This window comes from Bos grunniens, chromosome 29 (assembly GCF_055505025.1).
Source record: "Bos grunniens cultivar Pamir isolate PY7600 chromosome 29, Bosgru_T2T1.0, whole genome shotgun sequence".
NCBI classification, from domain to species: domain Eukaryota; kingdom Metazoa; phylum Chordata; class Mammalia; order Artiodactyla; family Bovidae; genus Bos; species Bos grunniens.
In genome coordinates this window covers 27,920,176-27,936,220 of record NC_141193.1, presented here as the reverse complement: position 1 = coordinate 27,936,220, position 16,045 = coordinate 27,920,176, and the positions used below count along the sequence as shown (strand labels likewise).

At 39.7% G+C, this 16,045-nt stretch overlaps 1 protein-coding gene and 1 long non-coding RNA gene across 15 annotated transcripts in view; one reads left to right on the top strand and one right to left on the bottom strand.

Moving 5' to 3' along the window:
- NELL1 (neural EGFL like 1) overlaps positions 1-16,045 on the bottom strand; it is a 1,048,536-nt gene that overhangs the window by 37,209 nt on the left and 995,282 nt on the right. For 11 of the 13 annotated variants that reach the window (XM_086385555.1, XM_086385554.1, XM_086385551.1 and 8 more), the window contains one exon: positions 5,024-5,217. In XM_086385555.1, coding sequence (XP_086241681.1) covers positions 5,024-5,217 — 194 coding nt within the window. Of the gene's footprint in view, positions 1-4,423; positions 4,693-5,023; positions 5,218-14,939; positions 14,963-16,045 lie in introns of those variants that run through there. The other 2 variants (XM_086385560.1, XM_086385563.1) reach the window with 2 other exon arrangements.
- Positions 1-16,045, top strand: part of LOC147342447 (uncharacterized) — a 108,242-nt gene that overhangs the window by 84,232 nt on the left and 7,965 nt on the right. For both annotated transcript variants that reach the window (XR_015158075.1, XR_015158074.1), the window contains one exon: positions 15,099-15,241. This is a non-coding gene — a long non-coding RNA (uncharacterized LOC147342447). The remainder of the gene's footprint in view (positions 1-15,098; positions 15,242-16,045) is intronic.

Below are 16,045 nucleotides of genomic sequence, written 5' to 3'. Positions count from 1 at the left end.
CTGGGAAGGGCACAAAACGCAGGCCCAACAGAGTCTGCGCCTCTGAGGACTACCCGAGTGCCTGAACCTGAGCGGCTTAGACCTGGGAGGTGCATGCAGCCCAGTGCCGGCCTCAGATAGTTCCTGGCGGAGCAACCTAGAGCCTGAGCAGTGTGGGCAGGGAAGGTACACGCGCCGTGAGCGGGAGCAGGCCCAGTGTGGCTGAGGCACTGCGAGCACACTCCAGTGTTATTTGTTTGCAGTGTCCCCCCCTCCCCACAGCGCGACTGAACAAGTGAGCCTAAAAAAAAAAAAAAAAAAGTGTCCACCACCACCCCCTTGTGTCAGGTTGCAAATCAGACACCGAAGAGACCAGCAAACAGAAGCTAAAACAGAGGGAACCACCTTGGAAGCGACAGGTGCAATAGATTAAAACCCTGTCTTTAGTACTGACTACATAGGAAGGGGCCTATAGATCTTGAGAAATATAAGCCGGACCAAGGAACTAGCCAAAAATGAAGTGACCCCACAATACCCACAACAATAACCGGAGAAAGTCCTAGATATATTTTTACTATCATTTTTTCTTTCTTTTTTTAATTTTTAAAAAAATTTTAAGTCTTCTATTACTCCTTTAATTTTCACTTTTATAACCTACTATTACTTTGCAAAAAAACAAAGAACAGATTTTTTAAAAAGCAAACTCCATATATATATTTTTTATAATTTTTGTGACTTTTTTTTTTTTCTCTTTTTTTTTTTTTCTTCTTTAACATTGTATTTTTGAAATTCCAAACTCTACTCTAGATTCTTAATTTTTGCTTTTTGGTATTTGTTATCAATTTTGTACCTATTTTTTTTTTTATAATTTTTGTGACTTTTTTTTCCCTCTTTCTTTTTCTTCTTCTTTTCTTTAACACTGTATTTCTGAAATTCCAAGCTCTACTCTAGATTTTTAATTTTTGCCTTTTGGTATTTGTTATCAATTTTGTACCTATATTTTCTTTATAGTTTTTGTGACTTTGGTTTTGTTTTTTCTCTTTTTCTTCTTCTTTTCTTTAGCATTGTATTTTTGAAATTCCAAACTCTACTCTAGATTTTAATTTTTGCTTTTTGTATTTGTTATCAATTTTGTACCTTTAAAAACCCAATCTTCAGTACCCATATTTACGTGGGAACAAGATTACTGGCTTGACTGCTCTCTCCCTCTTTGGACTCTTCTTTTTCTCCACCAGGTTGCCTGTGTCTCCTCCCTAACCCCTCTCTACTCTACCCAACTCTGTGAATTTCTGTGTGTTCCAGACGGTGGAGAACACTTAGGGAACTGATTACTAGCTGGATCTGTCTCTCTCCTTTTCATTCCCCCCTTTTATCCTCCTTGCCACCTCTGTCTCCTTCCTCCCTCTTCTCTTCTCTGTATAACTCTGTGAACATCTCTGAGCAGTCCAGTTGTCGAGTGCACATAAGGAAGTGATTACTGGATAGCCTGCTCTCTCCTCTACTGATTCCACCTCATCTCATTCGGGTCACCTCTAACTCCCTCTTCCCTCTTCTCTCCTCCATGTAACTCTGTGAACCTCTCTGGGTGTCCCTCACTGTGGAGAAACTATTCACCTTTAACCTAGATGTTTTATCAATGGTGCTGTATAGAAGGAGAAGTTTTGAGACTACTGTAAAAATAAGACTAAAAACCGGAAGCAGGAGGCTTAAGTCCAAACCCTGACTCCAGGGAACTCCTGACTCCAGGGAACATTAATTGACAGGAGCTCATCAAATGCCTCCATACCTACACTGAAACCAAGCACCACACAAGGGCCAACAAGTTCCAGAGAAAGACATACCAAGCAAATTCTCCAGCAACACAGGAACACAGCCCTGAGCTCCAATATACAGGCTGCCCAAAGTTACTATAAAACCCTAGACATCTCATAACTCATTACTGGACACTTCATTGCACTCCAGAGAGAAGAAATACAGCTCCACCCACCAGAACACTGACACAAGCTTCCCTAACCAAGAAACCTTGACAAGCCACCTGTACAAACCCACACACAGTGAGGAAACTTCACAATAAAGAGAACTCCACAAACTGCCAGAATACAGAAAGGACACCCCAAACTCAGCAGTATAAACAAGATGAAGAGACAGAGGAATACCCAGCAGGTAAAGGAACAGGATAAATGCCCACCAAACCAAACCAAAGAGGAAGAGATAGGGAATCTACCTGATAAAGAATTCTGAATAATGATAGTGAAATTGATCCAAAATCTTGAAATCAAAATGGAATCACAGATAAATAGCCTGGAGACAAGGATTGAGAAGATGCAAGAAAGGTTTAACAAGGACCTAGAAGAAATAAAAAAGAGTCAATATATAATGAATAATGCAATGCTGCTGTCCGACTCTGTGCGACCCCATAGACGGCAGCCCACCTGGCTCCCCCATCCCTGGGATTCTCCAGGCAAGAACACTGGAGTGGGTTGCCATTTCCTTCTCCAGAATAATGCAATAAATGAGATCAAAAACACTCTGGAGGCAACAAATAGTAGAATAGCAGAGGCAGAAGATAGGATTAATGAATTAGAAGATAGAATGGTAGAAATAAATGAATCAGAAAGGAAAAAAGAAAAACGAATTAAAAGAAATGAGGACAATCTCAGAGACCTCCAGGACAATATTAAACGCTACAAAGTTTCATTCTTGTAAAAGAATGAAACTAGAACACTTTCTAACACCATACACAAAAATAAACTCAAAATGGATTAAAGATCTAAACCTAAGACCAGAAATGATAAAACTCCTAGAGGAGAACATAGGCAAAACACTCTCTGACATACATCACAGCAGGATCCTCTATGACCCACCTCCCAGAATATTGGAAATAAAAGCAAAAATAAACAAATGGGACCTAATTAAACTTAAAAGCTTTTGCACAACAAAGGAAACTATAAGCAAGGTGAAAAGACAGCCTTCAGAATGGGAGAAAATAATAGCAAATGAAGCAACTGACAAACAACTAATCTCAAAAATATAGAAGCAACTCCTACAGCTCAATTCCAGAAAAATAAATGACCCAATCAAAAACTGGGCCAAAGAACTAAATAGACATTTCTCCAAAGAAGACATACAGATGGCTAACAAACACATGAAAAGATGCTCAACACCACTCATTATCAGAGAAATGCAAATCAAAACCACTATGAGGTACCATTTCACACCAGTCAGAATGGCTGCGATCCAAAAGTCTACAAGCAATAAATGCTGGAGAGGGTGTGGAGAAAAGGGAACCCTCTTACACTGTTGGTGGGAATGCAAACTAGTACAGCCACTATGGAGAACAGTGTGGAGATTCCTTAAAAAACTGGAAATAGAACTGCCTTATGATCCAGCAATCCCACTGCTGGGCATACACACTGAGGAAACCAGAACTGAAAGAAACACGTGTACCCCAATGTTCATCACAGCACTGTTTATAATAGCCAGGACATGGAAGCAACCTAGATGTCCATCAGCAGATGAATGGATAGGAAAGCTGTGGTACATATACACAATGGAGTATTACTCAGCCACTAAAAAGAATACATTTGAATCAGTTCTAATGAGGTGGATGAAACTGGAGCCTATTATACAGAGTGAAGTAAGCCAGAAAGAAAAACACCAATACAGTATACTAACGCATATATATGAAATTTAGAAAGACGGTAATGATAACCCTGTATACGAGACAGCAAAAGAGACACTGATGTATGGAACAGTCTTTTGGACTCTGTGGGAGAGGGAGAGGGTGGGATGATTTGGGAGAATGGCATTGAAACATGTATAACATCATATAGGAAACAAGTCGCCAGTCCAGGTTCGAGGCACGATACTAGATGCTTGGGGCTGGTGCACTGGGACGACCCAGAGGGATGGTATGGGGAGGGAGGAGGGAGGAGGGTTCAGGATGGGGAACACATCTATACCCATGGCGGATTCATTTTGATATATGGCAAAACCAATATAATATTGTAAAGTTTAAAAATAAACAAATGGGAAAAAAATCCTGCAAGCCTCATAGCCAAAAACAAACAAACAAACAAAAAAACACTTAGTAATACAGCTTTCCTAAATATGTGCCTCCAGGTCTGGAGCTGTGACAGACTTGAAGGCAGGTGAATGAACTGGGTGACTTCAAAGTTCATTTCTACTCTGTTTCCAGGAAGCACGCTGAGTTCATCAGGAGACCAGCTCTCTACAAGGCTACTGAGGAAGTAACTTCTCCCAGTTCCCATACCCATAAAGCCAAAGAGTAAACAGTCTCATTCAAACAGACATAAAAATACAATGTAAGAGCTACAGAAAATGTAATATCAAAGGAAACTGAATAGGCAAGATCAACAAAAGAAAGCACAAAGGAATCAAACACTTTAATAGGCCCACTTTGCAAAGCATAAAGCAAAACTAGTCAATGACAGAATTTTATTTTCATAAGCATTAAACTCACTTCCAAACAACTTAATGTAAGGAATTACTCAGCACTGAGCACAACAAAAAGACATCATTTACCAGACAGCCTCGTACTTTCATCATCCTGTGTTCACAATGTGTCAGAGGTTCACCTGTCTCTGGCCACTACAAGCCTCTGAGCCTTGCTTTCTGGATGATGTCACCAGAAGAGTGAGCAAGTTCATGCAGGTGATCATTTCAGGGAAAGAGAAGGTTTAATCAGCAAGACTGTAAAAGTAGGAGATGACGGCTCATTAAAGCTCTCACCCAACCAACCTTAAAGGCACTGCCGGCTCTCAGTAGGGGGACTCACTGGCTTCTCTGCTCTGCTCCCCCTGTGTTCAGCAGTCTCTTTGCAACCCCGACACCTCACCTCATTCCCAGCAAGTCTGCCTGCCACCCAGCATCATCATTAGCTGTAGTGGGGATTAGAACAGAATCCTTTTCAGGAACCATAGGAGACCTGTGAATCAACAACTGGGTGGAAACAGATGGGGAGGGAGAGCAGAGGGGGAAGGAAAGAACAGTGACAGTTTCCAGTGCACCACACCAGCCTCACCTTGCAGGAACAGACTGAACACCTGTCTTCTTTCAGAGTCCACACCTGCCCGTTGCGCTTCAGCCCTCCTTCATGGGGGCAGTCACCAGAGCAGGAGGGCCCGGAGGGACAGAGGCAGTCAAAGCCCCCTGCCAGGTTGATGCAAGCAGAATCATTCCAACAGGTATGGGTTCTTAAGGCACATTCATCAATGTCTGCAAGAGAGAAAGCAGGGAGCTTTAGACTCTAGCCAAGATGATTATTAGAAAGTCAATCACTGACTGTAGCACTGGTTAACATCATTGTTTGCTTTGTGTCAAGTACTGCGCCAAGCTGTTCACATGCCTTATCTCCTTTACTCTGCAAAGTAGCTCTGTGTAGGACAATCTGTTCTTATCTCTAGTTGGGAAATGATGGAGCTGAGGCTCCTGTAAGTTAAATAGCATGCCCACTGTCATATAGCTAATAAGTGGCCAGTCTGGGACTCAAACCCATAGCTGTCAGACTCTAATTACTGAATTATTCAGTAGGAACCTTGAACTGGTTTTAGGAGATCCTCAAGAACTATACCATCCAGAGGCAATAAATACTGCTAATTCATTAACAGTGTGGAGACACCCCATTGAGATCTGGGTCGTTTAGAAAAGTTGTGAATAGATGAGCCACTGAGTAGGAACAAGTGAGCAACGAGGGCAATCCTGAGCCAATTAGACTGCCCCCAGATCTTGGGGCCAACGTTGAAAGAAAAGGAAATAATTCTTAAAGGATGCCTTGCCTAATCAAAAACTCACCTCCTTAATGACTAGCAGCAATTTTGCTCACACAAGAAAACATCTTGAGGCTACAGTTGAGGTATGGCATGAATTCTGATGAAAGACACCATATATTTTGCTGTTTTTCATTGACAGTCAAGTATGGAAGAAAAACAAATCCAGTAGCCCTCGTTGACATTCAGAGCTCTGGTGACCTTAGCATCTCAAACAGATTGCTATACATCCCTTGTTGGAGTCCTTTTCCTGAACTTATTCCTTCACAAGCCAGCAAATTTCATCTTTGAATAACTCTTTCAGAAATGTCTTCATTAAATGGAAATAAAATATATTATTTAGAAACTTCTACTTAGGTACCAGTTCTGAAATCACTCAAGGAAAGTCTGCTTGATTTTTCTTATGACAATCTTTAAAGTATTTGTATTTGAAAACATTAGCCATTTGTCTATCAGGTCATTTGTCTTCTCCATTGATTAATCTACTGCCAAGCCCTTCAAATATCTTTCAGATGACAATGTTGATTTCAACATATTTTAACCAAAAGTCTGCTCGGCACCAGGGTTTTTTGCACACTGGTGCTATAAATGTTGACAGTGACTTAAAGACACTGTCCTCATGAAAGTGATGTGGAGGAACACAGCAGTATATAGAAAACTGGCAGTAGGCTACTAATTGTAGGCGTGACTCCTACCGCAGGTGAGAATAACAGTATAAGTTAACTTACTCTTCACACTAAAATCCATCTTAATTGTAGGCATTTTTTTAAGAATTAGGGAACTAAGCTGCACACAAAAAAGTGATTATAAGTGGCATTTCCCCCTTAAGTACTCAAAGTAAAAATGTGCTCAGAGACATAAAATCAATTTTACTGCTATTATTTTATGTGTGAGTGTGTGTGTGTGTGTGTGTGTGTGTGTGTGTGTGTATATATATATATATATATCTCAAAGTTTTTCAGAGTTCTTTTTCACAAGTCATGTCATATAATTGCAGGATGGAAATAGTTATTTTCAGTCTACAAAATAAGGACTAAGTTACAGAGATGGCTAAGTGGTCACACCGCTGGTATGTCTTAGAGCAAAGACTGTGTTGGGTCTTACAACAGGTATACTACAGCTCTTTCCACTAAACTGTGCCAACTCAATTCCTAAAGTCTTCTTTAAGCATACTAGAGTAGTCTGTGGTTTTATCTACTTTCAACTAATTTGCCCTCTAGACATTGTAATTCTTTTTCAAGGATAAAATCTTGTATGGCCCCTTTTCAGCATTTTTAGTTGAAATTCAGAGAATATGGTATAATTAGTTTGCTAGAACTTTAAAACTCTAGTGACTTTAATAACAATCAGAAACAATGACCTATCTTCCCTTACTGACTATATGCACTATATTGGTATAAAACTTGGCTTTATAGCCACAGTGCAAAGTGGAAGATGTTAAGGAATTCCAATCATACTTCTAGAAACTAGTTCATTATAAGATTTTTTTTATCTTTGTTCTACCAATTGTAGCCTCAGTCAAAACACTGACTTAATGAATAATTATTCCTCCTTTGACATTTGTGGAAATGATCCTAAATTATGCTATCTAGATTCCAAGTCAACTACATCAGACCTTAATTACTTCTTCATTACTCCTGGGTAACATGTATGACCCTATGGTGCTCCTGCCTAGAAGCCTCTCTCATCTTCCTAGTCTTTTTCCTCTAATTCTTCCCAACAAAAAGTAGCAATGAATGCAGGAGTCGGGTCACACATGTTTGAAATTAAACTCTTCCAATTAATTGGTGATTATGTACTGGTCATTTTGTACATTACACTGTGTATCCTTGGTCACATTATTTACTCTTTCTGACCTTCAATTATCAACTGTATAAAACCATATCCACCTACTCTATAGTCTTTTGAAGGTAGAAACATAGATAACATAATAAGTACTTAAAAATATTTGTTTACTTAATGAAGATAAATGATTAAGAACAACGGCAAGCCCTACCTCCTCAGTTAAGTATCTTCCAATATCATTACAGTTTAGAGTGATTATTCACCCTCTCTGAACACTCATTGCAATGATAGTTAATAGTACATGGTTTACTGTATAGATATATGCTATCTTGGAACAATACTAAAGTGATATTTTTTGCATTATTCTCACTCCTATATTTTTGCTGAAAGTAACAAAACAGTATCTTATACTTCTCTCATCACATTTATAATCTGGTTTGTAAGTCTGGAGATACAGATAGAGAGTAAATTGATGATAGCTAGCTAGCTCATCACTTATATAATCATAAAAATAAAACTCAGGTTTCTTTGAACTCAATTCTGATTTTCATATAGCTCACCAGGACTATTGCATTAGCCTCCTAGCTGGTCTATACTGACTCCAGCTACTTTTCACTCTAATTCAGTGATTTTTTGATTGTGGGCAAAATATAAATGTTTGGAGAGCTTTCCAGTCCAGGTTCGATGCACGATACTGGATGCTTGGGGCTAGTGCACTGGGATGACCCAGAGGGATGGTATGGGGAGGGAGGAGGGAGGAGGGTTCAGGATGGGGAACACATGTATACCTGTGGCGGATTCATTTTGATATTTGGCAAAACTAATACAATTATGTAAAATTTAAAAATAAAATAAAATTAAAAAAAAAATAAAAGTACTGATGTTTTCTAGTGGTGGTTCACCACTAGAAATGGGCTTAATTGGTGTAATTTAGGATCTAGACATCTGGGCTCTGTTCTGCCAGAGAATCATTGCTGTAAATACCTCTACAGGGTAGGGGTGTTGTATTAAAAACCAAACCTGTTCATGTCATTTCTCTGCCACATCTCCATGGATCTCTGATGCTTCTAATAGAACATTCAATCTCCTAGCATACACATAACCCTTGATTTGGCACTTCAGTTGTTACCTTCTGTCCCTTCCCCTTTCTCTTCAAAAGCAATGGGTGACCCACAAACAGGCCATGATGTTTCCTCTGGCTGTGTCTTGGAACATGCCTTTTCTAATTATGGGATTCCTCCTCTGCCCCTCCTTATTTCTGTTTCTTAGTGTACATGTAATGGGTGGGGTGTAAATTAATTGAAAAGGTAAACTTTTCCCTTTCCTGTGTGCTATCTTTACTCTCATGCATTCTTCAAAATCCAGATCAAGCATCACCATCCCTCATTTTGTAGGACGGTCACTACTGGCATTTTAGTTTCTCTGTACCTTGCTCTGTATCCTTGCATTCATCTCTTTGGAGTTATATGTTTAATATATCCATGGTTCCATAGGTAGATGGTGAACTCATTAAGGGCAAAAACTAAATCTTTTTCCTTTTTCTCATTAGGAAGTGCAAAAGAATATACTTTGGATGTGCAATGTATTTATTTAACTTCCAGGCAAGAGTACTGGAGTGGGTTGCCATTTCCTCCTCCAGGGGATCTTTCCAACACAGGGATTGAATCTGCATCTCCTACATTGGCAGTCGAATTCTTTACCACTTCACCACCTGGGAAGTCCATTTAACTTACCTAAATCCAGGAATTTTACAGACCAATATGACTATAAAAGACTGCTTCGCCAAAAGTTAGTGTTTGGGGTGTTCGATAAGCATGAGGCATAACCACAACCCTTCTCTTCAGGGAACGCATCTTATTGTTGACTTTTCATCTGGGAAAGGTCTTGGGTCTAGTTCAAAATACAATAATACAGAAAGCAGTAACCACACTGAAATAGGAAAGCCACATTTCCTCTTCCCTCCATATCCCAGTTTCCTTTCAAATGCTTAAGGGAACAATGGCAGAGAAAGACCCATCAACAAATCACCCCAGGAACTGTCTGGAAGATTAATTTCAACAGATCTACAATGGCAACAAAAGGATCTTTAACTTATGGTCTCCTCAAAAATACTCTCTAAATTGGCAGTTAATGCCCGGCTAGAACATGCTTTTTTAACATTTGGTTATTTTGCATTTAAGAAAGTTACAAACATATTGGCAGTGTTTTCCTCTCGTAAATTAAGAAACCTGAGCAAAAAGATGAACACACCTAGGGGTTCACAATAAAAGCAGGGTGCAAAACCTGGATTTGCTTTCACTGCTCCAGAATGAAAGGATTTCACAGTTGAATATAGGACCATATTGCCTACAGAGTTCCATGTAATTGCTTTACTTATGACACAGAAATCTAATTCTGCTTCCATGCAATTTAACAGATTTATGGAAAGCCAGATGTTAGCAATTATGGAAACTGACATTATTCATATTCTTGGTAATACAGACCTGTTTGCTCTGCACAAAGCCAACTTAATCTATTATACATATCCCAAGGCATCCAAAGGAAAGAGGCACCCTATTTACATATTGCAACTGTTGTTCTCTGCTGAGCAAACACAAAGACAGTCACCCATGATACGTACCCAAATCATCAGACAGGCCTCCAATGACAAAGAGGCAATGAAATGAAAATCAGGCAAAATATTCCATACACAAATCTATAATCATTAAAATGTACTTGTGTTTTTTTTTTCCTTATTCTAAGTAATGTCTGTCTGTGATTTCCTTTTGTTTCTCCCTGTAAATTCATTATTTAAAATGCTCCATGCTGAAACTCCAATACTTTGGCCACCTGATGCGAAGAGCTGACTCATTTGAAAAGACCCTGATGCTGGGAAAGATTGAGGGCAGGAGAAGGGGATGACAGAGGATGAGATGGTTGGATGGCATCACTGACTCGATGGACATGGGTTTGGGTGGACTCCAGGAGTTGGTGATGGACAGGGAGGCCTGGCGTGCTGCGGTTCATGGGGTCGCAAAGAGTCGGACACGACTGAGCAACTGAACTGAACTGAATGCTAGTATGAGAACATTTTTAATAAAATCCCATGGCTAAGCCTACATTAGAACTAATTTTCCTGCATTGACAGTTTCATAATTTCTGAAAGTTGTTATTATTGTACTTAATTTTGCTTTAAAAAATCTAGTTGTGCCTAGACAGTCTGCTTTGTTCTTTAATTTGAAGTTCTTATGTTACCTGCACTTGGGGAAAAAAAAAAAAAAAAACTCTTCAGAGACGTTTATATCCGTAGCAATCAAACCAATCCTAAACTAGCCCCAAACAATTTTCCTGGCTTTCCAAAAAAAAAAAAAAAAAAAAAGGCTCTGTGGAAGTTTTAATAGTATAACAACTGTAATGGTACCTGCTTCAGGAGCTGAAACTTTACAAGTTGATTTCAGAGATCAAGGGAAATATTTTTTTCCAATGGTTTGGTAGCATTAAGTCAGAGGAATGACCTTTGTCATTACCCTGTCTTCTTCCTTGAATAACTACTGCAATGCATTTTGACTTACTTTCAAATTCCAAACAGGTGATGTGTCAGAAAACAAAATTTAACCTGGGGTTTGAATAGCCAGCTGTGTGTGTTCTGACTTGGAAATCGTTACCAGACATTAGTAGTTTGGAAATGAGAACGGAGCTTGAGGGCTTATTAGTGATAGACAAGATAGAGCGCAGAAGCCTCTCCCATAGCAAAAGCAGCACCGCTTCTCTTGCAGTGGCAGAGAGAAAGCTACCGGGGAAAATGTAAACACTGCACATCAGCAAAATAAGGAAAGAAAACTGAGGAAATCTGAGGTCTGAGATGGCCTGCAAAATATAAGGCTAATGAGATTTAAGCATAGGAAGTTTCAGGCCCAGACAAGAGAAGCGACCGCCATGTTCGGTGTGTGCCAGTCACGTCATACTTTGAAAACATGTTCCCCATAGAGCTCAGACTATTAAGAGTGGCGCTGAGATACTCGGAACACATCAGAAGAGAGAACACCAGCATAGCAACGGGCTCCAACTCATCTCAATTGAATGAAACGAGGTGTTCAGCCTGAAATGTAAAGACAGAAGATATCTTTGAGCTACAATTTTGCCTATTTGAGATGCTATCATGTGTCTCTTAAGAAGTTCCGATGTCCCTCCAGCGTTAACTCTTCAATCTCTATAGTTCCAGTCTCTAACCTTTCTTGAGATAGAGAAAAAAAAAAAAACTGTCACTATGGTATTTCTTATTGCTCAGTGTGTAATTGCATTATTCTCTAATGAGGCTCCCTCTTTTCCTTTAACTGAGCTGACTCTATGAGGAGAAAAAAAGAACATCTTGTGATGACTCACTGTTTTAAATCCAGGTCTTGTTCCTGGTGTTTACAACCAGCAGCAAGCTTCCATGTGACCCTCTTCAAAGCCTAAACCTGAAGGTTCCCATGACCATTAGTTTGCAAAAGCATTGCCCTTTACTTAAATATTGTTATTGATGATTTTAATTTGAGCTCTCTCCTGATCCTTGTGGGATATGATGTTGCCTTATTCATCCTCTTACCTCTTCATTCATCCAATCGCTAATAATCAGTCATTAATCATTCAACTAATTACACATATCATATTCGTTGAGCGTCTTCTCTGTCCTAGACAGAGTATTAGAGACTGGGATAAAACGGGCAAAGGATACAGACATAGGTCTGTAAGTATAAACCTTACAGTCTTTTCCCAGTTTTAAAGTTATTACCATTTTCCAAAGTTCCATCTCTGGTCTTTGGTTCTCTTTCTCCTCAGTGGACGCAGTATAAGACACCAATTTAAAGCTTAAGTGTTGAAATTCAGCATCAGTACGTGCAAGTTAACATGACCTGTTGTCCCCATTGTGCCTGGGACTGGGAGTGGACAGCGTCTCTGAGATAGGTGACTTTTGGTGATAAAACTGGGAAAGTTCTAGGCAAAGGGGGACACATAAGCCAACTGCACCCCACTCCCATCCCTACAATTTACCCAACACCTGGAAAATTTATCTAACATCTCTGAGCCTTGGTCTCATCATTTGAAAAATGTGGGTACAAAAATACACCCTGGGATAACTGGTAATTTGAGTAAGAAGGTAATACAATGCTTACCATTTAGTAATTGTTCAGAAATGACTAGCTGCTATTGTTCTTGTTTGTATTATTTTTTTCTCTCCTGGAGTTTATCTCATGGATTCCACTAGCCTAATAAACCTGAGCTCTTACTATGCAGCCAGCTCACAACTTCATCTGTTTACTGAGGGATTTCTACTTGAATTCTGAACTCTCACATAAATTCTCATGGATTTGATCAGTACTTTGGCCAGCCAAACCCAGAAATGCTAGCACTCCAAGTTCTTTCTGAGCCCTAATCAAAAATGTGTTGTATTAGGTGACTAATATCAAAAGAATATAGTTTTCTGACACTCTATAAACTCCCATGGTCACTGACTACATTTTATTTTTTACAGAGTGTGCAAATTTGGGTGTTCTACTGCATATGAAGAAAACAGTTCCTTCTAGGTAGGAAAACAAGAGTAGAATACAAGCAGAGTAGCCTTCTAAATTAACCAAAGTAGCCTGCTTTCTGCCATGAACAAATCACACTTCTTTAACTAGTGATTACATCTGTTTAAAATCAATACAATTCTGACCAGTGGGGAGACTAAATAAAAAATCTATAACTATTGAAATACTTACTAACCAAAGAGAATTTTACTGCAATGAGAGGCTACAGTATTGATGCTGACAACCCTAGATTTATATGTTTTTACACATCTGCTTCTAGATGGGAGGGAGGGTTGTGCTAGAGCTGAATTTGATGCCAGCAGTAGAACAGTGATGTTTTTACAGATTACTAAAATGCCTAACACTGGTCTGTATACATTCTATTGTTATATTCATTGTGTGGCTTAATCTCCTTAACAAAATTTCACCCTCAACTGAAAAGAATAAACTGCATGCCCTTGACTTTTATGTTACCAGTATGTCCTTTATGTTACCAGTATGTCCTTTATGTTACCTTGTATGATTAGCTGGGAACATACTTTTCTCTTCCTTATTCATTCAGGAGTATTATTCTGGTCTTACTTATCTTTGTATTTTCCACAGCACCTTTTAGACTGTCTCTCCTCTACTTAAATGTGCATACACAGGTTTTACCTTTGAATCTGATGGAACAACCCTTGTCCTTTGGGGGTCTCAGTTTTCTCTTTAATAAACTATAGGATTTGTGTAAAATACTTTCTATGCTCTTATCCATTTCATCTTTATATGATTACTTTTCACCTTCATAGGACTGAGCTTGTAACTCCAGTGTTAGAATATGACTGGTGACAGATGGAGAACAGGATGAAATGAATAGAAGAACCCAGTTTCAGGATTAAAAAAAGGACTTCTTAGAATTAAATCATTTTCTTGGACATTTACTGTTTATTGAAATATCCCTTGCCTCTTCTAATGAACATGTGCAAGCAGGTGCTGAAGAGAAAAATAATGAAGGGAACAGCGTGGTTTTCCTGTTTCATTGGCAAGGTTACCTTTAGTGACAAATATGCATGGGGAATCCAGCCAGGGTGAAAACCAAAACTAACTCTACTTTAACAAATCATTCTCTCAAGAAAGCTGACAGATGAGAAATAATTTCTTATCTCTTCTATGCCAAGAAAAAGCCCTAGGCACCGAGAGGTTACAAAGTAATTTCATCTACCATCAGAAACATTCTGCAACTTACAAAGAAATCAATGGCCAAAACCCATTATCAATAGTACAGTTCTCACCAAATAAGGTCTCATCTAAATAAGAGACTCAGGCTATGGCCCTAAGAATTCAAAGACCATCCATGTCTTTCACTTCTCCTTTCACTCCTCTCTTTATTATGGACCCTGCCTTCTAGGAAGTCTTCCCTGGTGGCTCAGCGGTAGCAGGAGATGTAAGAGACATGGCTTTATCCCTGGGTCGGGAAGATCCCCTGGAGAGGGAAATGGGAACCCACTCCAGGATTCTTGCGTAGAAAATCCCATGGACACGGGAGCCTGGCGGGCTTCAGTCCATGGTGTCGCAAAAAGTGGGACACAACTGAGCATGCATGCAGGACTTCCAGGGATGGGTGAAAGCTTTTCTAAAAGCTTTGTTCCAGTGGAGGGAGAGTTACAACACTGACCTAGGACAGCAACCTGGGTCACCATGCCAAGAAGAGCAATATCCACAGAGAAGACTAACACATGATAAACAAATCTTAATGTGATGTCACGGTGTCTTTTCTTGGATGAGTCCTTCTCTTGCATCTTCTTTCTCTCTTCATATTTCTTCTCCTAATAAACGTATTGGTAAAAATAGATTGGGCTTCCTGTTTTGAAGGGATATCCTCTGGAAAGACCTAGAGGGCTTTTGGGAGAGTCAAGGAAAAAATAAAGCAAAGAGTAGGCAACTTGAACCCACCCTGCCCTAGACTTTTGAGAAGCAAGTTCTGTTTATATTGAATTTGTCATTCTGTGTTTTTCTTTTTTTTTTAACCTTACAGGAGGCAAAACCATAAAAGCCAAAACTAAGTTGGTTTCTGTGGAGCCCTATAACAAGGTCACTGGACAAAAATATCTGGAACTAACTGACCAGGCCGCATGGCAAGGACACAAGCCTCTGGATCTAACCCTGACCCCACATTAGGTAAAATACCCACCTAACCTAATGCTGCACTTCCAGGAGGAATTTTCTCTGTCTTGAGGCTATAAAAATTGGCTGCTGCTACCTGCAAAAGGAGTCAGCTCTCCCCTGAGTCAGCCCACTGTTTTCACAGCATCTCCCACTCTAATAAACTTTATTCTCCTCTCGATCTGCCTTGTATCTGAAAATTCTTTTCCAACCTGCACAAAGACCTCAAATAGTTTCCGGAGAAAAAGCAAAGGAAGCCACACAGAGTCTCTCCTTGAGCAAACTCTAGTCAGGCTCCTCTGACTAGAGCCCTTTTCTTGATTAGGCCTCAGCCTGGGTCTATAAACTGCTGACTCTTAGCACAAATAATTTTGTCCTGCCATGTTAAAAAAAATTCATAAACTCTAGCATAGATTCTAACAGCTCAAGGTAGCATCCCTAAAGTAAGGAATCTAGCCCCTTTAAGTTCCCTCATGGGGAAGCACAAGACTGCTGAAAGAATTTTCCAGTTGTCCCAGCCAACATCTGCATGAAGGCAGGCCCCCGTCTCCCCTCCTAGTCTCTCTAGGTGAATAGAGATCTAACTGCAGTAAGAGCCGGTGAACAGACCCAGATGGGATTTGTATGGACCAAAACCCTCTTTCTGCTTTTTATAAACTTCTACTTCCCTGATTCTCCTCAAGCCCCTACTTTTCTTCTTCAGACTTGCTCATTTTCCTTTTAGAATGCTCAATCCCCTCTGCACAAATCAAAGTTGAGTTCAGTTCATGGTGGACCCCCTTCTCTACTGCTGTAGTTTATTACTGATTAAAATCTGTC